Here is a 25,530-nt window from a genome sequence, read left to right on the forward strand (position 1 = left end):
TTTCTACTTGGGATATCTTTTGGTTCTTCTTTGTCAGCACAAAGAAGATGTCAGTTTCATCATTCTTTGTCTTGCTGAACCAACCTGGATGTTCAACAGTTCAATCCCAAGATTATTAATAGCATAGTAGTCTGCAGTTATACAACTGTCACTGTGTTTCTGCTCATGCTCATTATATATTAAGTTATAAGTATCACTAATTTCTATCTATATTACTATGATAATATAGACCAATAATGAATCACCCACAATAATATACATTTTTATGTTAAAGTAATATATACCTTCTCCAGAAAATAAAAATCCTAAAAAGTGAAAAGATGAAGAGATGTTATAAAGCAAATAATGCTACATAGGACCATGGGATTGATCTCTGGATCACAAGATAGTAGCTAGTTAACTGGGGCTAAGGTTTGTCCTTTGGTAATGTTGGCAAATTTTCCACCCTGGCTATGAAAAAGAAAAGAGAGGTACTTGGGATGCCACTTCCAGAGGCAATGTAGTCTTTCTCTCCTCTCTTCTCTCTTTCTCCTTCCTTCCTTTATTTTTAATTTTTAACTTTACAGCCCGGCTTCTTCTGCTTCATTAACTCATGGCCCACTATGGCTACCTTTCAGTGTAACAATTAGCCTCTAAGTCTATATTACTAATAAATTGTAAATTGGTGGTGGGGGACTAAATGAGGACTTGCTCTCCTATGAATTTTAATACATGTAATAAAACCTCAATAATTAAGAGTATTACACTGATCAACAGATCACACAAATAGTATTACAGACAAATAGATCAATAGAAGAGAATAGAAAGGTCAGAAATAGAACCAAATATATATTTGATATGCTGTTATTTTATATTTTATTAATTTATAAGTATATGATAGTTAACATATAAATACCATTTAAATTATTGACAGATATGCTATTAATAATTGTATTATTAATGAAATCATTTGGAAACCTCTGTAATCATCTACGAAAAAAGAAACCCGAATATTTTTGAAGATTTAAGCATAAAATAAAGAAACTCTCAAATTTAAATGGGATAATTATAGAATGAAGTTGGAGTGAGGAAGAACTTCTAAAAGTATTACACAAAATGCAGTAGCCACAAAAGAAAATAACTGATTCATTCTAATATAAGAAAGGAAGTTGGATAGAAGGAAGGAAGGGAGGAAGGAAGGAAGGACGGAAGGAAGAGAGGGAGGGAGAAGGGAAAGTTTCCTGCTTGGCATGAATTTTGATAATCAAAGACAAAATGAAAGGTCAAAAGAGAATAAGTATTTGAACCTTTTGTCACTATCAAAGGCCTAAATTCCTTTATATATGAATAGTTCCTACAAATCATTAAAAAAATGACCAATAACTGAATACAAAATTGAGCAAGGTATTTATTAGGAGAGTTCACAGGAAAGGAAATAAAATAGCTCTTAAATATGTGAAAAGATGCTCTATGTCACTCATCATAAAAGAAATTCAATTAAAAACTCTATGAAAAATTCAATTAAAAGCTACTCTTCTAAGATTGAACAAAATGGATGAAATAGTTTGAGAAAACAATGTAGTATGTCAAAGAGACTTTGGAGAAACAGAGGGTTTGGAGAAGGTTTGAGAGTTTAAATTGGTACCACTCTAGGGATGACAATAAAAAAAAACCAAAAATCTACAAAGATGCACATATTTGACTCAGATATTCCACTTCTACATATGTGTCCTACATACTGCTTAAAATAGGATACTGTAAACAGCAAATAACCTAAATGCAAATCCACAGATGAGTTAATTTTGTATTATATACAATCAGTGTAAAACAAATATGTTATGCAATTGTAAAAAGAATGAGAATGTTCTCTATATATTAAAATAAAATAACCTTGAAGATCTATTTCTATTTGGAAAAGCAAATGGAACAGCATGTGTTATGAGCTGTTATTTAAATAAACAGGAAAAGAGATTTTTTTGTTCATTTTGCTTTTATAAATACATTATTTCTTTACATATTAATATAATAAATATATTATTTATTGTCATTATTTATCATTATATGATAAAATAACTTTATAAGGATTTATAAGAAGCTAACAGCAGTGATTGCCTGTGAGAGAAACTGGATGAATGGGGGGATAGTGGTGGAGGCTTTTATTGTAAACCCTTTTCTATGGCTTAGTATTGAAGCATGTGAATGTATCACATCCTAAAATTAAATTAAACTAAAAAAAGTATTATAAAATAAAATATTGTGACTATAGTAATTACCATAACACTTAGCAAATTCGTAAGTATTTGGTAGGCACTAAATGAGTTTTGAAGTGGATGGACTAAAAACATTTAAAAATGAGAATTAGTAAAACATGTTATGTTGGACAAGTCTTTCTTTCACTCATTTAATCAAAATATACCTGAATGTCTGATGTGATAGAAGCATGGTAGGCACTTGGCATATATCAGTAACCCAACCCAATACAACCCCTGTTCTCCCTATAGATTCTACATTTTATATTTCAACAATCTGTTGATTAAGTTCCATAATGAAACACAAAAAACATACATACATACAAAAACTAACAAAAGTGTAAGCAATAGTCTGAGGATTTTATTTGGGCCTATAGTGAAATATATTCAAGGAGTAATGCCATTTTATAAAATAGGTTTGATAGTAGAGCATGCTAGATCTCTCTCAATTTCTGTCTTCTTATATCCTACAAGAAATCTCCACAGTTTTCTTCATCTAGGTCTTACCATCTTAGTCTTATTTGTATCGTTCAAAACCAAATGGGGGGTGGAGGAGCAAGATGGCGGAGGAGTAGGAGACCTAAATTTCATCTGGTCCCAGGAATTCAGCTAGAGAGGGATCAAACCATTCTGAACACCAAGAACTCAACAGGAGATTGAAGAAAAGAATAGCAGCAACTCTCTGAACAGAAAAGCGACCATTTTCTGGAAGGTAGGACGTGTGGAGAAGTGAATCCGAGGCGATATTCGGGAGGATAGACGGCGGGGGAGGGGGACTCCATCAGCCACTTCTGGCAAGTGATAGAGCCGCGGAGCACAAAATCGGAACTTTTAGAAGTCGGCTCTGCTGAGGGACGTCGCTCCAGTGGCTAAGCGGGGGTGGAACCCTCGCGGGACAGTGTGGTCTCAGGACCCTCGGGGTCACAGAAAGACCGGGGGTACCTGAGTGCGGCAGAGCTCCCAGGGATCGGAGCGGGGAAGCTGGCTGCAGAGACGGAGCCGGGGAGTGGGACCTCAGGTCGGGGTTGCCATAAACCATGATCCGTGGCACAGTCGGGCCACTGCTCTTCCAGTGGGGACCCAACAAGCGGCAGATCCGGGGAGACTCCCCTTCCTCCCTGGGGAGGAGCGGCGTGGGAGCGCACTGAAGGGATCTGCTGGGCTTGGAGACTCCACATGGGGTCAGGTGCCAGAGATAGAAATGCTCGATCACAGGTGGGTGAGCACGAAGTGCGGCCAGAGACCAGGGAGACGGGAGTACTGACTGCTTTTCTCTGGGGGCTCACTGAGGAGCGGGACCACGAGTTCTCGGCTCCTCTGGGGCAGAGATTGGAAGGCCTCCATTTTCACTCTCATCCTCCAAAGCTGTACAGAAAGCTTGCAGGGAACAAAAGCTCCCAAAAGCAAACCCGAGCAGATTATATAGCCCGGACCGGGCAAGGACAGGGCAATTCCACCTCTGGCAAAGACATTTGGGAACCACGGCAACAGGCCCCTCCCCCAGAAGATCAGCAAGAACAGCCAGCCAAGACCAAGTTTACCGATCAATGAGAACGGCAGAACACCAGCGCTAGCAGAATACTGCACATAGAATTCATGGCTTTTTCCCCCATGATTCTTTAGTCTTTCAAAGTTAATTTTTTTAAGTTTTTTTTTTAATTTTTCTTTTTCCCTTTTTCAACCAACATCTTATCAATGCCCTTTTTAAAAAAATCTTTTTTATTTTTCATTTTTAGAGTCGTATTCTATCCCTTCATAATAGTTAACCTCATTTTTGGTATATATATATAAGTTGTTCTCTCTTTAAAATTTTGGGACACAGTTTCTTCTTTTTTTTTTTAAAGATTTATTTATTTATTTATTTGAGAGAGAGAGAATGAGAGAGCAAACACATGAGAGGGGGGAGGGTCAGAGGGAGAAGCAGACTCCCTGCCGAGCAGGGAGCCCGATGCAGGACTTGATCCAGGGACTCCAGGATCATGACCTGAGCCGAAGGCAGTCGCTTAACCAACTGAGCCACCCAGGCGCCCGGGACACAGTTTCTTCCAACAGACCAAAATATACCCTAAATCTCTAGTGTATGGCTTTGTTCTAGTTTCCTGCCTGATCACATTCTCTCCCTTTTTTTTTTTTTAAATCCTCTTCTTTCTTTTTTCACCCAACTTATCTTATCAATTCCTTCTATAAAATCTTTTATAATTTTCATCTTTACAGTCATATTCCATCCCTTCATCATATTTACCCTTATTTTTGTACATACATAAGCTTTTCTTTCTTTAAAATTTTAGGAGGCACTTTCTTCTAACAGACCAAAATACACCCAAAATCTAGTGTGTGGTACGGATCTATGAACCAGCCTGATCATATTTGATCATATTCTGTTTTTGTTTGTTTGTTTGTTTGTTTTTTATCTTTTTCTTTTTCTTTTTTCTTTCTTTCCCTTTCTTTTCCCCCGGTTTCAGGTCTCTTCTAATTTGTTTAGTGTATATTTTTCTGGGGTTGTTGTTCCCCTGTTTGTGTTTTGTTCTCTCATTCATCTATTCTCCTCTGGACAAAATGACAAGATGGAAAAAATCACCTCAAAAAAAAGAACAAGAGGGAGTACCGACTGCCAGGGACCTACTCAATATGGACATTAGTAAGATGTCGGAACTAGAGTTCAGAATGACAATTTTAAAGATACTAACTGGGCTTGAAAAAAGCATGGAAGCTATTAGAGAAACCCTTTCTGGAGAAATAAAAGAACTAAAATCTAACCAAGTCAAAATCAAAAAGGCTATTAATGAGATGCAATCAAAAATGGAGGCTCTAACTGCTAGGGTAAATGAGGCAGAAGAAAGAATTAGTGATATAGAAGACCAAATGGTGGAAAATAAAGAAGCTGAGAAAAAGAGAGATAAACAACTACTGGATCACGAGGGCAGAATTCGAGAGAGAAGCGATACCATAAGATGAAACAATATTAGAATAACTGGGATTCCAGAAGAAGAAGAAAGAGAGAGAGGGGCAGAAGGTATATTGGAGCAAACTATAGCAGAGAACTTCCCTAATTTGGGGAAGGAAACAGGCATCAAAATCCAGGAGGCACAGACAACACCCCTCAAAATCAATAAAAATAGGTCAACACCCTGACATCTAATAGTAAAACTTACGAGTCTCAGAGACAAAGAGAAAATCCTGAAAGCAGCTCGGGAGAAGAGATCTGTAACGTACAGTGGTAGAAACATTAGATTGGCAACAGACCTATCCACAGAGACCTGGCAGGCCAGAAAGGACTGGCATGATATATTCAGAGCACTAAATGAGAAAAATATGCAGCCAAGAATACTATATCCAGCTAGGCTGTCATTGAAAATAGAAGGAGAGATAAAGCGCTTCCAGGACAAACAAAAACAAAAGGAATTTGCAAACACGAAACCATCCCTACAAGAAATATTGAAAGGGGCCCTCTAAGCAAAGAGAGAGCCTAAAATAACATAGACCTGAAAGGAACACAGACAATACACAGTAATAGTCACCTTACAGGCAATACAATGGCACTAAATTCATATCTTTCAATAGTTACCCTGAATGTAAATGGGCTAAATGCCCCAATCAAAAGGCACAGGTTATCAGATTGGATAAAAAAACAAGACCCATCAATATGCTGTCTGCAAGAGACTCAATTTAGACCCAAAGACACCCCCAGATTGAAAGTGAGGGGGTGGAAAACCATTTACCATGCTAATGGACACCAAAAGAAAGCTGGGGTGGCAATCCTTATATCAGACAAATTAGATTTTAAACCAAAGACTGTAATAAGAGATGAGGAAGGACACTATATCCTACTTAAAGGGTCTATCCAACAAGAAGATCTAACAATTGTAAATATCTATGCCGCTAACATGGTAGCAGCCAATTATATAAGCCAATTAATAACAAAAGCAAAGAAACACATCAACAACAATACAATCATAGTGGGGGACTTTAACAAACCCCCCCCCACTGAAATGGACAGATCGTCTAAGCAAAAGATCAACAAGGAAATAAAGACTTTAAATGACACACTGGACCAAATGGACTTCACAGATATATTCAGAACATACCATCCCAAAGCAACAGAATATACATTCTTCTCTAGTGCCCATGGAACATTCTCCAGAATGGATCACATCCTAGGTCACAAATCAGGCCTCAACTGGTACCAAAAGATTGGGATCATTCCCTGCATATTTTCAGACCACAATGCTTTGAAACTAGAACTCATCACAAGAGGAAAGTTGGAAAGAACTCAAATACATGGCTAAAGAGCATCCTACTAAAGAATGAATGGGTCAACCAGGAAATTAAAGAATAATTTGAAAAATTCATGGAAACCAATGAAATGAAAACACAACTGTTCAAAATCTTTGGGATGCAGCAAAGGCAGTCCTAAGAGGAAAGTATATACCAATACAAGCCTTTCTCAAGAAACAAGAAAGGTCTCAAATACACAACCTAACCCTACACCTAAAGGACCTGTACAAAGAAGAGCAAATAAAGCCTAAACCCAGCAGGAGAAGAGAAATAATAAAGATCAGAGCAGAAATCAATGAAATAGAAACCAAAAGAACAATAGAACAGATCAACGAAACTAGTAGGAGCTGGTTCTTTGAAAGAATTAACAAGATTGATAAACCCCTGGCCAAACTTATCAAAAAGAAAAGAGAAATGACCCAAATAAATAAAATCATGAATGAAAGAGGAGAGATCACAACCAATACCAAAGAAATACAAACAATTATAAAAACATATTATGAGTAACTCTATGCCAGCAAATTAGATAATCTGGAAGAAATAGATGCATTCCTAGAGATGTATCAACTACCAAAACTGAACCAGGAAGAAAGAGAAAACCCGAACAGACTTATATAACCACTAAGGAAATTGAAGCAGTCATCAAAAATCTCCCAACAAACAAAAGCCCAGGGCCAGATGGCTTCCCATGGGAATTCTACAAAACATTTAAAGAAGAATTAATACCCTATTCTTCTGAAACTGTTCCAAAAAATAGAAATGGAAGGAAACTTCCAAACTCGTTTTATGAGGCCAGCATTGCCTTGATCCCAAAACCAGACAAAGACCCCATCAAAAAGGAGAATTACAGACCAATGTCCTTGATGAACATGGATGCAGAAATTCTCACCAAAGTACTAGCCAATAGGATCCAACAATACATTAAAAGGATTATTCACCACAACCAAGTGGGATTTATCCCTGGGCTGCAAGCTTGGTTCAACATCAGCAAATCAATCAATGTGATACAATACATTAATAAAAGAAAGAACAAGAACCATATGATCCTCTCAATAGATGCAGAAAAAGCGTTTGACAAAGTACAGCATCCTTTCTTGACCAAAACTCTTCAGAGTATAGGGATAGAGGGGACATACCTCAATATCATAAAAGCCATCTATGAAAAACCTACAGTGAATATCATTCTCAATGGGGAAAAACTGAGAGCTTTCCCCCTAAGGTCAGGAACACGGCAGGGATGTCCACTATCACCACTGCTATTCCACATAGTATTAGAAGTCCGAGCCACAGCAATCAGACAACAAAAAGAAATAAAACCATCCGAATCGGCAAAGAAGAAGTCAAACTCTCACTCTTTGCAGATGATATGATACTTTATGTGGAAAACCCAAAAGACTCCACCCCAAAACTGCTAGAACTCATACAGGAATTCAGTCAAATGGCAGGATATAAAATCAATGCACAGAAGTCAGTGGCATTCCTATACACCAACAACAAGACAGAAGAAAGAGAAATTAAGGAGTCGATCCCATTTACAATTGCACCCAAAACCATAAGATACTTAGGAATAAATCTAACCAAAGAGGCAAAGGATCTGTACTCAGAAAACTATAAAATACTCATGAAAGAAATTGAGGAAGACACAAAGAAATGGAAGAACGTTCCATGCTCATGGATTGGAAGAACAAATATTGTGAAGATGTCAATGCTACCTAGAGCAATCTACACATTTAATGCAATCCCCATCAAAATACCATCCACTTTTTTCAAAGAAATGGAGCAAATAATCCTAAAATTTGTATGGAACCAGAAAGACCCTGAATAGCCAGAGGAATATTGAAAAAGAAAAGCAAAGCTGGCGGCATCACAGTTCTGGACTTCCAGCTCTATTACAAAGCTGTCATCACCAAGACAGTATGGTCCTGGCACAAAAACAGACACATAGATCAATGGAACAGAATAGAGAGCCCAGAAATGGACCCTCAACTCTATGGTCAACTAATCTTTGACATAGCAGGAAAGAATGTCCAATGGAAAAAAGACAGTCTCTTCAACAAATGGTGTTGGGAAAATTGGACAGCCACATGCAGAAGAATGAAACTGGACCATTTCCCTACACCACACACAAAAATAGACTCCAAATGGTTGAAAGACCTCAATGTGAGACAGGAGTCCATCAAAATCCTAGAGGAGAACACAGGCAGCAACCTCTTCGACCTCAGCCGCAGCAACTTCTTCCTAGAAACATCGCCAAAGGCAAGGGAAGCAAGGGCAAAAATGAACCATTGGGACTTCATCAAGATAAAACTTTTGCTCAGCAAAAGAAACAGTCAACAAAACCAAAAGACAACCGACAGAATGGGAGAAGATATTTGCAAATGACATATCAGATAAAGGGCTAGTATCCAAAATCTATAAAGAACTTACCAAACTCAACACCCAAAGAACAAATGATCCAATCAAGAAATGGGCAGAAGACATGAACAGACATTTTCCCAAAGAAGACATCCAAATGCCCAACAGACACATGAAAAAGTGCTCAAAATTGCTTGGCATCAGGAAAATCCAAATCAAAACCTCAGTGAGATACCACCTCACACCAGTCAGAATGGCTAAAATTAACAAGTCAGGAAACAACAGTTGTTGGCAGGGATGCAGAGGAAGGGGAACCCTCCTACATTGTTGGTGGGAATGCAAGCTGGTGTAGCGACTCTGGAAAACAGTATGGAGGTTCCTCAAAAATAGAGCTACCCTATGACCCAGCAATTGCACTACTGGGTATTTACCCCAAAGATACAAATGTAGGGATCCGAAGGGGTACGTGCACCCTGATGTTTATAGCAGCAATGTGCACAATAGCTAAACTATGGAAAGAGCCAAGATGTCCCTCGACAGATGAATGGATAAAGAAGATGTGGTATATATCTATATAATGGAATATTATGCAGCCATCAAAAGGAATGAAATCTTGCCATTTGCAACAACGTGGATAGAACTGGACGGTATTATGCTGAGTGAAATAAGTCAATATGAGAAAGACATGTATTGTATGATCTCACTAATATGAGGAATTCTTAATCTAGGAAACAAACTGAGGGTTGCTGGAGTGGTGGGGGGTGGGAGGGATGGGGTGGCTGGGTGAGAGACACTGGGGAGGGTATGTGCTATGGTGAGCGCTGTGAATTGTGTAAGACTGTTGAATCACAGACCTGTATCTCTGAAACAAATAATACATTATATGTTAAAAAAAAAGAAGAAGAAGAAGATAGCAGGAAGGGGAAAATAAAGTAGGGGAAATTGGAGGGGGAGAGAAATCATGAGAGAGTATGGACTCTGAGAAACAAACTGAGGGTTCTAGAGGGAAGGGGGGGTGGGGCGATGGGTTACCCTGGTGATGCGTATTAAAGAGGGCATGTACTGAATAGAGCAGTGGCTGTTATATGCAAACAATGAATCATGGAACACTACATCAAAAACTAATGATGTAATGTATGGAGATTAACATAACATAATAAAATTAAAAAAAAAAAAAGGAAGAAAAAGACATGGTGGGAATCAACTGTTTATCTGCCAGATCAATTCCACATTAATTCTCCCACAGAACTTCCCTGGAGGGTATGAAGTGTTCAAGATTCCCAAGAAAATGGAGACAATGGATATACCAAGCAATGTAATTGAACCGTTAGAACGTATTCATGGGGAAAGACTGAAAAGTTAAGGGAGCCAGAAATTCAGAAGATCCAATATTTATTCTCAAAAATCTATTCTCATATAAAATGAATCATAAAAAACTCATTTTAACTGCTCACAATTTTATCAAGTGTGTTGTGAACTAGATTATGCCTTGCACTGTACTGCTTAACGCAACCATTGTACCCCAAGCTGTCATAATTACATACCCATCTCTTCACCTATTTTAAGTTAAATTTTTAATCATACTGCTAGCCATAATACTTAATCAAAATACTCATTTCAAGAAATGATGGAGGATGCCTTGCTCTTAGACCCTCATGAAAGATCAATCAAACAATCAATGGATAGATTAGATAAATAAAAAGACTCTTCTTGCAAAAACTATTCCAAAACAACATTGTCTATGTTACTTTGACCTTCAAATGTCAGTTCCTTGGCTTAAAAATAAAAGCACAAACATTTTATTAGCCCCTGTCAGAAAGCATCTAGAAGCTAACATGTAGAATTAGCAGATTTGAATGTAAATTCTTAGAAATTGAGTAATGTGGGTGGGTTAATTAAATTCTCTGAATCAGTTTCTTCAACTATAGAATGACCATGATTTAGGGTGAGTAATAAATGAGAAAGTGTAGATAGAGACTATCACAATATTCTGCTCATAGGAAGTCCTCATTCCAACTTGGAATTGGTATTCCAAGTTCGAATACCAACTTCTCTGTTGGTATTTGAAATAATGGTGCTACTACTATTAAAAGAAAACCTGTAACCCTGTCTCTGATTTCTGCCAACAATGTGGTCAATTTTTATACTTCTCTGTGCTCACTTTTGTAGTCCACATTATGAGAGGCTATTTACAATCTCTGTGTCCAATTTTTAAAAACTACATAAACACTGAAAAATGATGGTACTACCAAATTAGAAATAAAGATGGTAATAGCTCAAATCATTCCATGTCATGTTAGTCACAAGAGTGAAATTGTCCCATCATCCTCTCTTAAAAAGCTCTGTCAAGGAAAGGAGGATGGTGGGTGTGTGTTTGGCACTGCACTACTTTGGCCATCTCCCACCATCAGCATCATATAGAATACCAGAAAAAAGAAAATTTACTACTTATTCTCAAAACTAATAGCTCCTGGGCACAGAATGTAAATAAATAGATGCGTTTAGAAAAGTCTATTAACATAGGTGAAAGGCATTACAGTTTTCTTTGTGTTTTGTTTCTACAAACTTTTTAGGGCTACATGTAATGTTATTAAATGTGATAACTATTTAGGGATACATGTAATGTTATTAAATGTGATTGAAATTTATCCAAAATGGAATACGAGGAAGAAGCACAAAATGACATGAGCAAGGTAATCCCAGATGCTCCATACACCCTTGGGTGAGGACCAATTTAGTCTTGTGGTCATTGTTTCTTTGCTGTTACTCTTCAGGTATTCTTGGCCAAAGCTTCCATCATTTTTCTTTCAATTCTTCCTTATATTCACGCAAAAGCGTATCATTTGGAAACTTCCACATAAAAAGGCCATTGGAATACTCACAAAAGACTGTCACCTCATAGATTTTCAGCGAAAATGACAAATATATTACGGTTAATGGGAGAAAGCTACATTAAAGTCTAAATGTGTGTGGGGGAGCCATTCTCATGCATAAGTAATAAGTCAACTATGATGAATATAGAAATAAACTGCAAAATATTGTGTATGTAAAATTAACCTATATTGAAGACTGCATGAATTATGGGCTTCCAACAGTTTATCTGAGTAATAAGAACCCTATCAAGATCTCTCAAATCAGAGAGAGTTGGGGGAAGGGCAGTGGGGGATGGAGTGGGAGCTGAGCACTTATCCTGAGCTGGAGGTCTCCCTGAGCAGGTAGCCCATGGGGAACTCAACTCCTGGTTTATAACAACTGCAGGTGTAAGTGTCTGTTAGGTAGACAGCAAGAACTGTGTTAAGATTTTCTCTTCAGGGAGTCATGGTGTGGGCAGAACACGCGCCTTGCATAGCAAACTCCTAATGACCAAAATGAGCAACAGAACACCATCACAGGACATGCTGGGGTTCCCTCACGCTCCAGGCTTGGAGCCTGCCCTGTTCTGCTAGGGACTAAAGTGGCAATTGGCAAGATAAAACTAGATAAAACTGGACTGTGTTCATCCTTCATCTTGGCCCACAGGATTGTATGGGGACCCATACACAATCTATCAGAAAACACCTCAAATTCCAAAAAAGCACAGCAGTGTGAAAATTCAAGCAAAAAATAATGATGCTCAGAGGAGTGGGGAGTGATGTGAGGATGCATAATAATTATAACTCTATGGGAAAGAGTTGTTATCAACTTTTCTTTTTTTGCTATCAATTTTTCAATCTGTTTCTTCATTTCTCATGTTTAGACTGCATAATCTATGGGGTTCAAATTTGAGCCCTGCCACTTACTAAATGTGTATCTTTGGGTAAATAATTTTACTTATCTTTGCTTCATTTTTTTCATCATTAAAATGGGGGCTTCTTTTGTATCTACTTCACAGGGCTATATGAGGATTATTTGCAAAGTGCTGAGAACAGTGCCTGACACACAGTGAGCATTAAAAAAAATTCTGTTGTTATTTTCATTCTTTTAATAATTACTAAGTTAAAAATATGTATTATAGAAAATTGGGAGAATACAGAAAAACACTGGCAAGAAAAATTGTGCATAATCCTACCACAATTTGCAGTGGATTGCCTTCAAGTTATTGTTTTAAAAGCTCATATATTAAGTGTAAACATATATTTTACAAACTTGGGTGACCATACAGTACTGCTTCACATATTTTTGGTCACTGTAATTATTCATGGCTCTGTCCTTCATTCTCTAAGTATCTTAGGTTAAATGATAAGTTATATGGCCACCTGTTCATACCATATATGCTACTCTGAATCCTACATTTTATTTAATATCAAACAATAGTTGCCTTTCAAAACATTAGGTATTGTTCCAAAATTTCATGTGTAACAAGTTGTATACAGTATATGACTGAACTATATTTAATCAATCAAACCATTATCTTTTTTAAAAACAAGAAAAAATATAGATATAACATTACTAAATGTAAAATATAAATTTCTTAAAATTAGGGTAGCCTGGGTGGCTCAGTTGGTTAAGCATCTACCTTCGGTTCAGGTTATGATCCCAGGTTCCTGGGATCGAGTCCTGTGTTTGGCTCCCTGCTCAGTGGAGAGTCTCCTTTCCCTCCGCCCCTCCCTGTGCTCTCTGTCTCCTTCTCTCTCTCTCTCAAATAAATAAATAAAATCTTTAAAAAATTTTTCTTAAAACTAAATACCCTTGTGGTATTATTTCTATCTAGAGAATAGATAGAAACACAAACAGTACCAAATACACATAATTATGGAGTATATGATTAAGACCATTTTTTATATCAATCAGGAAACTTCAGATTATTCAATAAATTCAGTTAGGAGAATTCATTAGCTCTGTTTTTTAAAGTATTGTTCTTAATCTCTAAGTACACACGAACATAAATTTCAGATAGATTATGACTATATATAACCATATGTACACATATGGTAAATAATAAACTATAAAGACAATAAAATTTTAATAGCTAAATTAATAAAATATTTATTTCATTTCATGGTGAAGGAAGTATTAAACATATGAACTACATTTTAAAGTAACTGATAGATTTGATCACATAAAAGGCAAAATTTCTGTATGTGTCAAAAAAACAAGTAATAAATCAAAGAGCAATCTAGAAAAATATATGATAGTGCATGATTTATTATCCTCAAAATAACAAACTCCTTTAAAGAAGACAAAAAAATTACCAGACTTGAAAGTGAGCAAAGAAAAGAATTTAAAAATTCATAAAAGTAGAAATGAGATTAATCAATATACAAATGAAAAAGTATTCAATTTTGCTGGTAATCAAAGAAATTCTATTTAAAACATTGGTGAGATATAATTTTCCTTATAAAATTATCAACTAAAAAATACTATTCAGTTCTGGTGAAGGAAAAAGTAAAATCAACTTTCTCCTAGTGTGTTCATAGAAATATAAATTAATATAACTTTTCAGGAGGAAAAGTTATCAAAGTGTATTAAAAGTTCAGAAATGTATTCTTAATAATCTGTACCACAAGATATGCATGATGCCTATCAATCACTGTAATCATGAAAAATTGGAAATTCACTAAATGATCCAGCATAAAAGATTGGTAAATAATTTATATGGCATGCATATAATGTTATATTCTTTAAATCAATAGTTTAGAAAAGGATAAGATTATATTATGCTGTGGGAAAGGTCATAATATATTAAGTTACAAAAAAAAGCAGATTACAATATATGTATAGAATGATCCCAACTTTGTTTTTGTTTAAATATTTTATTTGTTTGACAGAGAAAGTGAGAATGAACAGGGGGAACTGCAGAGGGAGAGGAAGAAGCAAACTCCCTGCTGAACAGGAAGCCCAGTGTGGGGCCAATCCCAGGACCCTGGGATCACGACCTGAGCAGAAGGCGGACGCTTAACTGACTGAGCCACCCAGGCGCTCCAGAATGATCCCAACTTTGTAAGGAAAATTAGTATATTATGTAAGGAGATGTTAGACTTTAATTCTTCCTACCTCAGATTTGATTAGAGTGTCAATATAATGGATAATAGATAATGAAGTGTGAGACTAATAAACTAATTGCAGAATTTATAAAGGAAATAATCAAATAATCTAGACCCATTCCAGAACACTTGATCTCTCTCACTGGCTCTGAAAATATAAAAGGGCAGGAGAAAGATGGGTAAGAAAGCCATCTTGGTCCTGAGAGTCTGATGACAGAGGCATATGAATGGCTTGCTCTCCAGATCATGTTGGGATGACAGATATGTTAGCAGGTCCTGTAGACTAGCTGTGGACCACACAAGAAAGATAGGATGCTGGCTGTCTGAAGACCAGCCTGAGAGGCTCCTGAGCAGGCCTAAGGCCAGTCTACCATTGTCCCAGGTGCAGCAGACCCTCAGCAAGCCAGGGCTAAATCAGGGAAAGCAGCAGTTAGTTAGCTGGGAGGACAGAGCAGAGCAGAGAGGCTAAGGGAGGCAAAGACAGTTGTGCTTCCCTCTGGCCCCAGATACCCTGCCTTCAATGTATTGATTGATTGTGTGGTATTTCCACAGGGAAATTATAAAATAGTTGGGACTGCTATGCACTAAAATGATTATTACTGGTTATTTCTGAATGATGTGATGTTGGGAATTTTTTTCTTTTTTATAAGTATATTTATCTTCCTAGTGTTCTAGAAACGGTGTGCATTTGCATGTTTAATTGGTAAACATTAGGTATTTTGCACAAATTAGAAGGGTAGGTTTGAAGATGACAGCAATTGAATGAAAAAGCCATAGATCTGAAAGAAATGATAGACTTTATGAAATTCACACAGGCACGGTCAAAATCTGACAATTCTTTTACTTCTCTTTCAAGGCCAGAAAATGGTAGTAAGAGTTACAGATTTTATATGGATCCATTCTGCTAACAATATTTTTATGGCTACTGGAGAGCAGAGAAAGGTAGGGGACTTAGGTATTCTAAGAAGATTCCAGTCTAGAAGACACCCCCTCTCATCAGTATCAACTAATGGACCAGGGTTAAGTGGTGACAATTTATGCTTTGTGCCCTCAAGAAACTTCTTCCTCTCCATCTAACTTATTAATGGAAATTTCCTTCCCAGGACCACGCTGCACAACTTCATAGAGAGTCCTTCTCATTCTAGTGTGAATGATCTTTATAAAGTTGGGCAGTGTGCAGCCAGCATGCGTAGCCACCGGACCCCATGTGAAAAGCTCATTATAATGCTCCCTCCTAGATAAGCCTTTCATGACCAGCCCAAATCTCCCTCCTTCACTTTACGCAAACTTTTATTTCCCACCCATTTTTACGATATTTCCTTAAGCTGTCTTGTCTTTTATGTGTGTGGGGCTCCTGGCATCTCAGAGGGCACTCTAAGAGCAGAGCCTGGTTTCTAACATCTGAAGAAATGAAAGTGTGAATGTAAATCACTACTGTAATAACCAGATTAGGCCTAACATGGGATTGCTTATGCTAAGCCCCATGACAGCAAACCAAAACTTAACCAAGTTTCTATGCTGTGCTCTCCCAGAAAAGGAAGGCCAAGATCAATCAATCCGTGCTTACTTGCTCAGCACAAGTTACCTGACCTGGCTCCAAGATTTCTCTTTGCTTTGTATAAGGAAAGCAACCCTGCTTTAACCCATCAGCAAACACCCAGGGTAACTTCCTTATTCCTACTCACTTTGGTCTATAAAAGTTGCTCACCTTCTACCGCTCTTTAGAGATCTTTTTTATCTGCTACATTGGATGCTGCCCCATTCAAGAACTGCTGAATTTTTATTAGATCTGTAAATTGTGGAAATTTTTCTTTGAACAGTTCATATGGACTGGATCCAGAAGTTCTCTTCTATCCTCCCTTGGTGGAGACTAGATGACTCTGCAGACTTGTCACCTGCAGCCAGCCATGAGGACCCTGGTTGTCAGATCCCGATGAAGAGAAGAAGTCACAACTACGTTTGGGAATGGCTACCTTCAGCCACAGGAGGACCCTCACCATGAATGGGCATTTTCTCCACCCCACATCATTCTTTGATTCCATTCTGAATCCATTCTCCGGAGCCGCTCACAGGCTTCCACTGGCCAGTGATGACTTGAGGATCTTGATGATAACTCAGGTTGGCATGTGCTCCTAAGAGAGGAGACCCAGGAAAATGTCTGCCTGAATCCTTGACCCCCTTATGATTCTTCAGTTCCCTCTGGTTCTGTTTTAAGGCTGAAGATGGTACCTGACCTGGGTGGGTGCAGGTGGTTAGGAAGAGGAAACCGGACAGGAATGTACGGGTTGATCCTGTGTTTGTGGGAAACGGGACTGGTTCTGCAGCAATTAGAAACTGTCTAGAAGATTGTGAGGCTTCGTGGAAGTTGCCTGCTGCTCTCCATGGGCAGGGCTGGCTGGCAGATACACGCTAGTATGGTATGCTACATCGGCTGGTGCTGGCTCCTCCATAGACAGTCATGTCCTCTGGATCCTGACCAAAGTCTGTTCCTCTTACCACCTTCCTTCTGAACCCGTGCTTACTATTCATCCTTGTGATCAGAATGTGGCTTCTGTGTACTGAATCCGTATGAGGGTTTCATTTACCTGACAGTTATATGCAGCAGATCTTTTTTCAAAACCTGACATCAAGGCACTCTATAAATTTGATTCATGTGTGTATACAAGTCTTCCTGAGTGGGGTTAACCACAGGTTCTCTGGCGGTAAAAAACGAGTTTTTGGAATAGCAGGTCTGAGGACCCACCCTGGGGCCATGGTGTAGACACCGGTCATAGCAGCCATTGAGCCTTCTCATAGTCACATCCTGGTATTACTTCCCCAAATGCATGTGATCTGAGGTTTTATTCATTTTTTCAAATTAATTGGAGAGATGCACATTTCCGATCAACTCTGCCTTGCCTTGGGGAGAAAAGAATGGCAGAGGCTTCTAACCCACTATTAATTGGGATTTCACTAAAATACAGCAGGCATTTGGCAAATGGGGAGAGAGGGAGGAAAGAAGAAGGGAGAGAAGAGAAAGGAGAAAGGAGGAAAAAGAAGGAGGGTGTTGGAGGGAAGCTTATTTCCTGAACACAGAGTCATTCGAGGATATCATGTGCAGCAAATTAAACGATCCTTCAGCAAGAATTTTGACAAGAAAATTTCATTAGGGATTTAAATCTCTATGGAAGCTCAAGTTGCTGCATTAAGATATGAAAATTGTGCAAATATTGTTCCTCAGAATAATGTTTGCTGCAGGTCATTGAGTTTCAGTCAATGAAACTGAGAGTGATAAATGTCACAGTGGCAATAACGGGAGGAAGGAGGGGTTGGGGGGGGAAAGGAGAGCCCAGCAGTCGAAGGCTCAGGCCCTGGAGTCATCTGGATCAGCAGTTAGACTCCAGCATTAACTAGCTGCGTGACCTTGAGCAAGTTTAACACCTCTGAGGCCTAATTTCCTCATCTATAAAATGTGAGCAGTTGCCAGTCACTCTGCTAGACTGTGACTGTGAGGGTTTAATGAGATAATCCAAGTAAGACCTCCTGGCACAGTTCCGGGCACACGTGGGCTCTAAACACATATTCGTGTGATTATACTGATGAGTCAAGGCGGTGGGCTAATGTTCATCCGGCACTGGCTTCTCGTCAGTCTGGGTTATAGCAACCTACAGCAATAATAATCACCCTTTTCTGGGTGAAAGCCTGAGGCTCAGGGGCCAAGTGAATCTGCCAAGGTCACAGGGGTGTAAGTGCTTCCATTAGAATCATGCCCATGCTTATGTATCAATGTGTTTTTCTCCCTCACTAGATGGCAGGGGCCTCAGAGCCTAAACTCTGTGTGTACCTTTGTACTAACAGAATCTGGCCAGTTAGATGGTCCTTGGTGGATGCTCAGAAAATACCGATGGGGTGAATTCAGGACTGCATAAATAAATGAAGGCACGAGTGCATAAATGGTGCTATCATGCTTTTCCCATTTATTTTATTTTATTATTTTAAAAAAGATTTTATTTATTTATTTGACAGAGACAGAGAGAGCACAAGTGGGGGGAGCAGCAGAGGGAGAGGGAGAAGCAGGCTCCCCGCTGAGCAGGGACACAGGGCTCGATCCCAGGACCCTGGGATCATGACCTGAGCTGAAGGCAGATGCTTAACCAACTGAGCCACCCAGGCACCCCTCCTTTTCCCATTTGAACTCTGTCTCCATGGGGACTCATCCATTGGGTTTCTCAATGCTTTATTTTTTAGTTTTTATTTCAAGGCTTTCTGGAGCTCTGACTCACATAATCTTATGCCATTTTATAGGAAACAGGAGAAAAAGGGGGAAAAAAATCCATATACTTCCACAACCCAAATACTGAAAGTTCCCTTTCAGCATTTCAGGATATATTTTATTTTTTTCTACCATTGGACCAAGGGATGTTCCTACTGCAATTTTATATGAAAATAATTTTCTATGTTGCTGTTTCACCTAATAGGAATATTTCTTACAGGTATCATTTTAATGGTAATTTAATAGAACATTATAGATATGCCATATGATATTTCACTTAAACATAGTTTTGCTGTTGGTTTTCAGCATGTGTCCATTTTTTCACCATTAGAAATACAGCTGCACTAAATATTTTTACACATATAAGATCTAGGTTTTCAGGCTAGTGACTGTGGTTATGAGATCAGTTTTCTTGAAGGAGCACAGTCCTACTGGTAGGCCTCATCCTCAGTTTTGCAGAGATGGACTATGATATCTAAGTGGATGGCAAGGGTTTTGTTAGATTGTCTAAAGAGAGATTATTTCACCTATTTTGTATCATATGCGAGCCCTGCCCCCATACCTTGTCCTCTATCCTATTGATAGATATTCCATGGCTATATATGACAAGTAAAAAGGAAGGAAGGAGAGAAGGAAGAAAGGAAGGAAAGAGGGAGGGAGAAGGAGAGGGAGGAAAGGGAAGGAAGAAGCCTAAAGGGAAGATATAATGAAAAAAATAGAAAGGAAAGGGGAGAAGAGAAAGGAAGTAAAGAGAAAAGAAAGAAGAGGGGAAAACAGAGGGAAACTAGGTACATCAGCCAAAATAAAAAAAAGAGGAAACAAGAAGAAAGAAATTAGCAAGCCCATTCTTCCATGGGCTTTGCAACATTCCAAATCCATGTCCCCAACCACAACCATACGTTTGAGACATCCGCTTAGCGAGCGGAAAAATCTCAAGATGAAACAAATATAACACACTCTAGTAACTGTCCCCTATTAAGGTGATTCCTAGACACCAGTGCAGGGCGAGTTACATTTGCAAGGAAATGAGTAGGTAAGATTGTATTGTAGCTCATCTTGCCAAGATAAAACACAATTAAATGAAATTAAACAGGGGCGCCTGGGTGGCTCAGTCGTTAAGCGTCTGCCTTCGGCTCAGGTCATGATCCCAGGGTCCTGGGATCGAGCCCAGCATCGGGCTCCCTGCTCAGCGGGAAGCCTGCTTCTCCCTCTCCCATTCCCCCTGCTTGTGTTCCCTCTCTCACTGTGTCTCTGTCAAATAAATAAATAAATAATCTTAAAAAAAAAAAAAATTAAACTTTTCCTTTTCAAAAACTTTGCATTTCCTAGGGAAATGTAGGTTAAAATTTGGCACCCAGGGTGGGGGTGGGGTACAAAATGCAAAATATGCATTTTGAGAAGATGTTGAAAGATAGTTAGACATGTTCATTATACAGCAATGTGCTCACAACAGGACAACTTCTGTCTGTCATCAATACACAATATTTTGTTGAAGTTTGTCTTATGCATGTTCGGTATTCAAAAAACCGTAACATTGCCTTTGTAATTTGGAAATGCCTGTCATGATTCTCACTGAACTAAATTGCTGATTCGATAAAAATCTCCTTTCCATAGTGGTGATTCAATTGTAGCAGTCATTGAAAGAGCAGATTATTTACAAATAAAGCAAAAAATTCACATTTGATTAGAATTGGCCAGAGTAGTATCAAATGTTACCTTTTACTTCATATAGAAACAAAAAACTAAGGATTAGCAATATTTCTTAGTGGCACATTGTCTTCTTTCATGAATGAAAAAAAGAATTTGCCAACTGTCCGGGAATCAGTGATATGCAAATAGTGTTGCTAAAGATGGGGTTTTTTTACAGTTTAAAAACTTCTTATATAATTTTAGATGCCTATTTTCTTACTTTAGTAAGTACGGTAAAGGTTAATAGGCTTAATATTAACACAGTTCCAAGCAAAGGGTAAGGACCAATGAGACTGTAGTTTCCATAACATTCTGTTAGGTCAATAATGAGCTCCGTTGTTTCTATTTCCTTGCTTTCATAATGGGTGGTGGGGGGAGTCTGAAAGCTAAGGGAGCAGGGTTTGCTGGAGTTTCCAGTGTAGGTCAGTGGTGGAGCTGAATCTGGAGACCAGGTCCCATCTCGGGAGAAGACCAGACTGAGACTTAGACCAAGTTAGTTCTGAGCGAGAGCTTTGAACGTTAACGCCTGTCCCTTGGCAGCATTCAGAGACAAATGACCGAAACACAGCCTTCAGCTGAGTTAGCAACCGTTGCTCAGAGTAAGCACTGCCTACATATTGTGTTAGAGAAAGAAGAAAAATGCTTGACCTACTTGGATCCGATAAGATGGAATCAGTTTTCGGCAGAAATTGATCACAGCGGACTCCTTGGTAGCCTTCTTTGCACCTGAGACAAGGGGATAAATGACAAACATACGCATGTGGTTGTGAAAGATTTCAACAAGCAAAATAGCCATCAATTACACAAATGTGAGAACAGTACATTCATGCTTTTGCATTGTTTGATTCAGTCTTCTAACACTGAGAGACGGATTTTAGCCTATTTATGTGCAGAAAACCCAGCACGGCTTTGCTTTTTTAGTTTTAGACGGAATACCTAACGAGCAAATTGAATAGCATTTTAAGATGGCCCTCGAAGCAATGTGAGTAATAGTTATCTTCAGATTCTAATTCTGAATGCAGGTATATGCAGGTCTTTTCTTTATTCAATGCACTAGTCTCTCAAAGGCTGCAAATGCCCTTTCAGTAGCATATTTTAAGGGTCATTTTGCTAATAAAAAATCATTTTCTGATATAAGTGATCAAATCTAATCAGATTTGGCTACTGTTTATCTTCCTCGTGTTTTATTAGTTTGTTCATTTGCTAATTTTACCTTTTTTTTTTTTTTTGATGTAGCTATTCTTTAAGTCAGCATCGCCTAACTGCTTGGCCAGAAAAAACAGCATTTATTTTAGATCTCCTAAGATCTGAAAGGCATCTATGTCTACATGCAAGGTCTCTGTGCATTCCCTCTAAACTCATATTTTTCCCTCCTTATTTTTCTCTTTTATATTCACAAACATGTGCAAACACTGGACAAGGCAACTTTCCTGAGGTGGGTGCAATTTGGAGGCCAGGAATATGCCTGAAAGCACCCGCAATGAGGCACGTCACCTCAGCCCTGCCAGTCCTCTGTCGAGTCTTCACACAGCTCACTCCTTCAGAGCTGCGTGGCCACCTCAGACAGCCTCAGCTCATCAGCTGGCAGTTCAAGGAACAAACACAGGCGATGCCCCCACTCCTGCCTCTGTAAGCGGGGAGGTGGCATTTAGTGGTCTGCTGGAAGCTTAATCTGTCATGCTCGAGTTAAGCACGGAAGCATCCATTGTTGCTTGTGGGATGAATCTGTCCTACTTACACAGGAGGAAATTGTGCTGCTAGCATAAAAATCAGATTTAAAAAACAATCTTCTGGTTGTTAGAAATCTATGAAATTGACAAAAGAATTCCAAGAGACTGTTCTGTCAGAGACGAGAGCTGTGAATTCTTTCTGAAGAATATGCTTTGTTTTTTGGGTGTAATAAAGTATTAGATAAGGTCTGTTGCAGTGGGAGCAGCAGCTGAAGGGCGCGGAGGTAATTTTACTACCTTTCATTGTGAGCCAAATTGGAAGTCAGGTGATCGGGCAGGCTCTCTTTAGCACCTTCTTAAGCCTGGCATTCTGGAGTGTATTTGGCAATTTTCCTCGTTGACTAAGAACAAAGACTCCTGATATATGGATACCCCAGATACCCAACAGGCTATTGAAAAAATTTGTTTGAGCAGCCACATATTTTCATAACTTTTTTTTAATTCATTTATTGCACTTGAAATAAAGCAGGCATATCACTCGGTCTGTAATGGTAGAAAGTCAGAAAATACTTAGGACCGAATCACATTTGTTATGAAAAAATAAATTCCTGCTCTCCAAAAGCGGTCGTACAGCTGTTCATGTGCCTTTATTCAGAATAACCAGAACCACAGTGCTTTAATCTTCATTTCCCCAGAAACGATGAGTTATGGGCTGGGTGTGTGCTATGGTGCGCGTTCACGTTTTTGGAGGTTTTATTTCCAACATATGTGGGAGATTTGAAGCGCACTTTTCTCTTTTACTCTTTGCATCTTCATTTAATATGAAAATGGTATCCTAGGGAGATGGCTGCTTTTAAGGGAAAGTGCTTTTTTGTTTTGTTTTGTTTTGCTTTTTAAGGGGTTCTTCGTTACTTACAATGCATTATTCCATTTGTCTGTGGAAAGGAAACTATGAAAAGATGTTTGACATTTTTCTAGGCTTAAACTGATTTTCTGTGGGTGTGCGCCCACTTTGAAGAGCTCAGGCCTCATGGGGTATCTGGAAAACAGCACAGCAAGGGCCTTCAATGCGGCTTCATCCCTGTGTGCTGCAGATAGTCAGTGATGATGCTGGAGGAGACCAAGCCAGGCTAGGAAACCCCCCACAGGCTGTGTGACTGGCTAGGTAGCCAGTCCTGCTCCTTTGTTAAGCAGGCAGTGTCTCTGCTAATTGGTTGCTGGGTTTTAAGAATGACACATTAAAATTTCCATTTGAAAATCACACATATGTTACCTTGGTAAGTTCAGACCCATCCAGATATGAAGACCGAATGGGCCAGCAGGTAATGCCAATGCATCAGATTGAATTCATGATGATATTAAAGACATAAAGCAAAGCAAAAAAAAAAAAAAAAGTCAAGACGCACATCTATTGCACTGATGGAGTTTGGTGGGCTTCTTTGGAGAAATATCATTGTATGTTTATTTTGGTTTTGGTTAGTCTTGGGAGGATTTTGAGAGTGTTTTTGTTCATTTTTTAAGATGTTTGCTTTTTGAAGAATACAGGTATAACAGAAATTCATATAATAAAAAGGTATTTGTTCATCTAAGATAGCATGACAGAATTTATAAAATTTTAAAAATACATGTGTAATCTAATGATAAATGTTTTTTAAAAAGCACAAATCTTCTCTTCCCTAGGTTAATATTCTATTTATTTTCCTATCCTTCATTGCTTTCAAATCTCCATTCAATTCATCCAGTCCCTGTTCTATGAATTTCTTTATCCCTTAGAAACATCATATCACAGTGATCGTATTTAAAAAAATCCCAATATTCCCTGGTGGTTTTCCAGGTAAGTTCTGATTCTACAGCTGAATGGTGTAGGAAGAGGGAGTAGGCTCAGGATAGGAAATACAGTCAAGGATCACAAATAGTTATATAAAGAAAATGGGAGAATTATTATCAACAGTGAAACAACCACAGAACACACTCAGTCTGCAAGAGCTAAGACATTTTACCTTGAAAAAAAATTAGTCTTAAATTCTGTGTTTATCTACTCTGTGGTGAAGGAGAGGTCACTTCTGAAACCAGTAAGTTCTTGATCATGTTGTTTGCTTTATTTCCAAATTTAAAAGGCAGAAGGGAAGGACATAGTTGAGGAAACAATGTCCAAAGCAAGGTAGGGCAGGTAAGAGGTTGAAGGGAGACTGTATTAGGGTAACCATGGATAAGAGACCTCGGGCTGGCAATGAAGTGGGGGGAAGAGCTTGGAGACCGAGCCCAGTATCTCTCTGCTGGTGAGCCTCAGGGCTGAATCACAAACGAGGGTCCTGACTGTCTACAGGGATAGGGCCCGTTGTGTAGTTTCAAATGCAGACATCTCTTTTTCTACTTTTTAAATCCTTCCAGCTTGACCCTCGCCCCCCCATCTCAGTTGTTCAGCTGTATCTAAAATAACAAGTTCTCCCTTCTATTCATCTTTCCTCTTCTATATTATCCCTGAGAAAAAGCCCAGTTTTAGTGAAAAGTTCTAAAAAACAATCCTTGGGCGAAAGAGAAGAAGAGAATAATACTGGCAAAGATGAGAAAATATAACATGCATGATTGTTAGCTGGATTTCAATACTTGCTTTGTCTGGTGTGGTAAAGAAGAAGTGGTCAACACATCACCCAGCCTGGATGTGAAGGACCCAAAGGAAGAGACTTGTAAAATGGTCAATCACTTGCTGATGTTCCCACAGAAATCCCACTGCTAACTTCAGACCATTCCCATCTCCTCTCTCATAATACTCTATGCCAGCTGATTTCTTTGAACCCATTTCTTGAGTAACAACTACACTAGTGCTTAATCATATTAGTGACTTTGAGTGAAAATTAAAGAACTCTCACTTGTGACCAACAGCCTCCCTATATTTCCAGAGGATTCTTCCATTTTCCCTCTTCCTTTTGTTAGAAAAACAAAACAAAATAACACAAAAACAACCCGAAAACTGTGCCACTGAGGGAACTGTACTAGCCTTACTCCTCATTTGTTGGTTTCCTGGTCATATACTCATTAATGGAAGATGTCATCATTGTTTCACTGCACTGTTCTCCAGTCCTTCTCTGTTTTTATTG

At 38.6% G+C, this 25,530-nt stretch overlaps 1 protein-coding gene across 7 annotated transcripts in view; it reads right to left on the reverse strand.

Moving 5' to 3' along the window:
- NRG3 (neuregulin 3) overlaps positions 1-25,530 on the reverse strand; it is a 998,799-nt gene that overhangs the window by 203,996 nt on the left and 769,273 nt on the right. For all 7 annotated transcript variants that reach the window (XM_078077499.1, XM_078077497.1, XM_078077498.1 and 4 more), the window contains exon 3: positions 21,415-21,488. In XM_078077499.1, coding sequence (XP_077933625.1) covers positions 21,415-21,488 — 74 coding nt within the window. The remainder of the gene's footprint in view (positions 1-21,414; positions 21,489-25,530) is intronic.

This window comes from Halichoerus grypus, chromosome 7, assembly GCF_964656455.1.
Source record: "Halichoerus grypus chromosome 7, mHalGry1.hap1.1, whole genome shotgun sequence".
NCBI classification, from domain to species: domain Eukaryota; kingdom Metazoa; phylum Chordata; class Mammalia; order Carnivora; family Phocidae; genus Halichoerus; species Halichoerus grypus.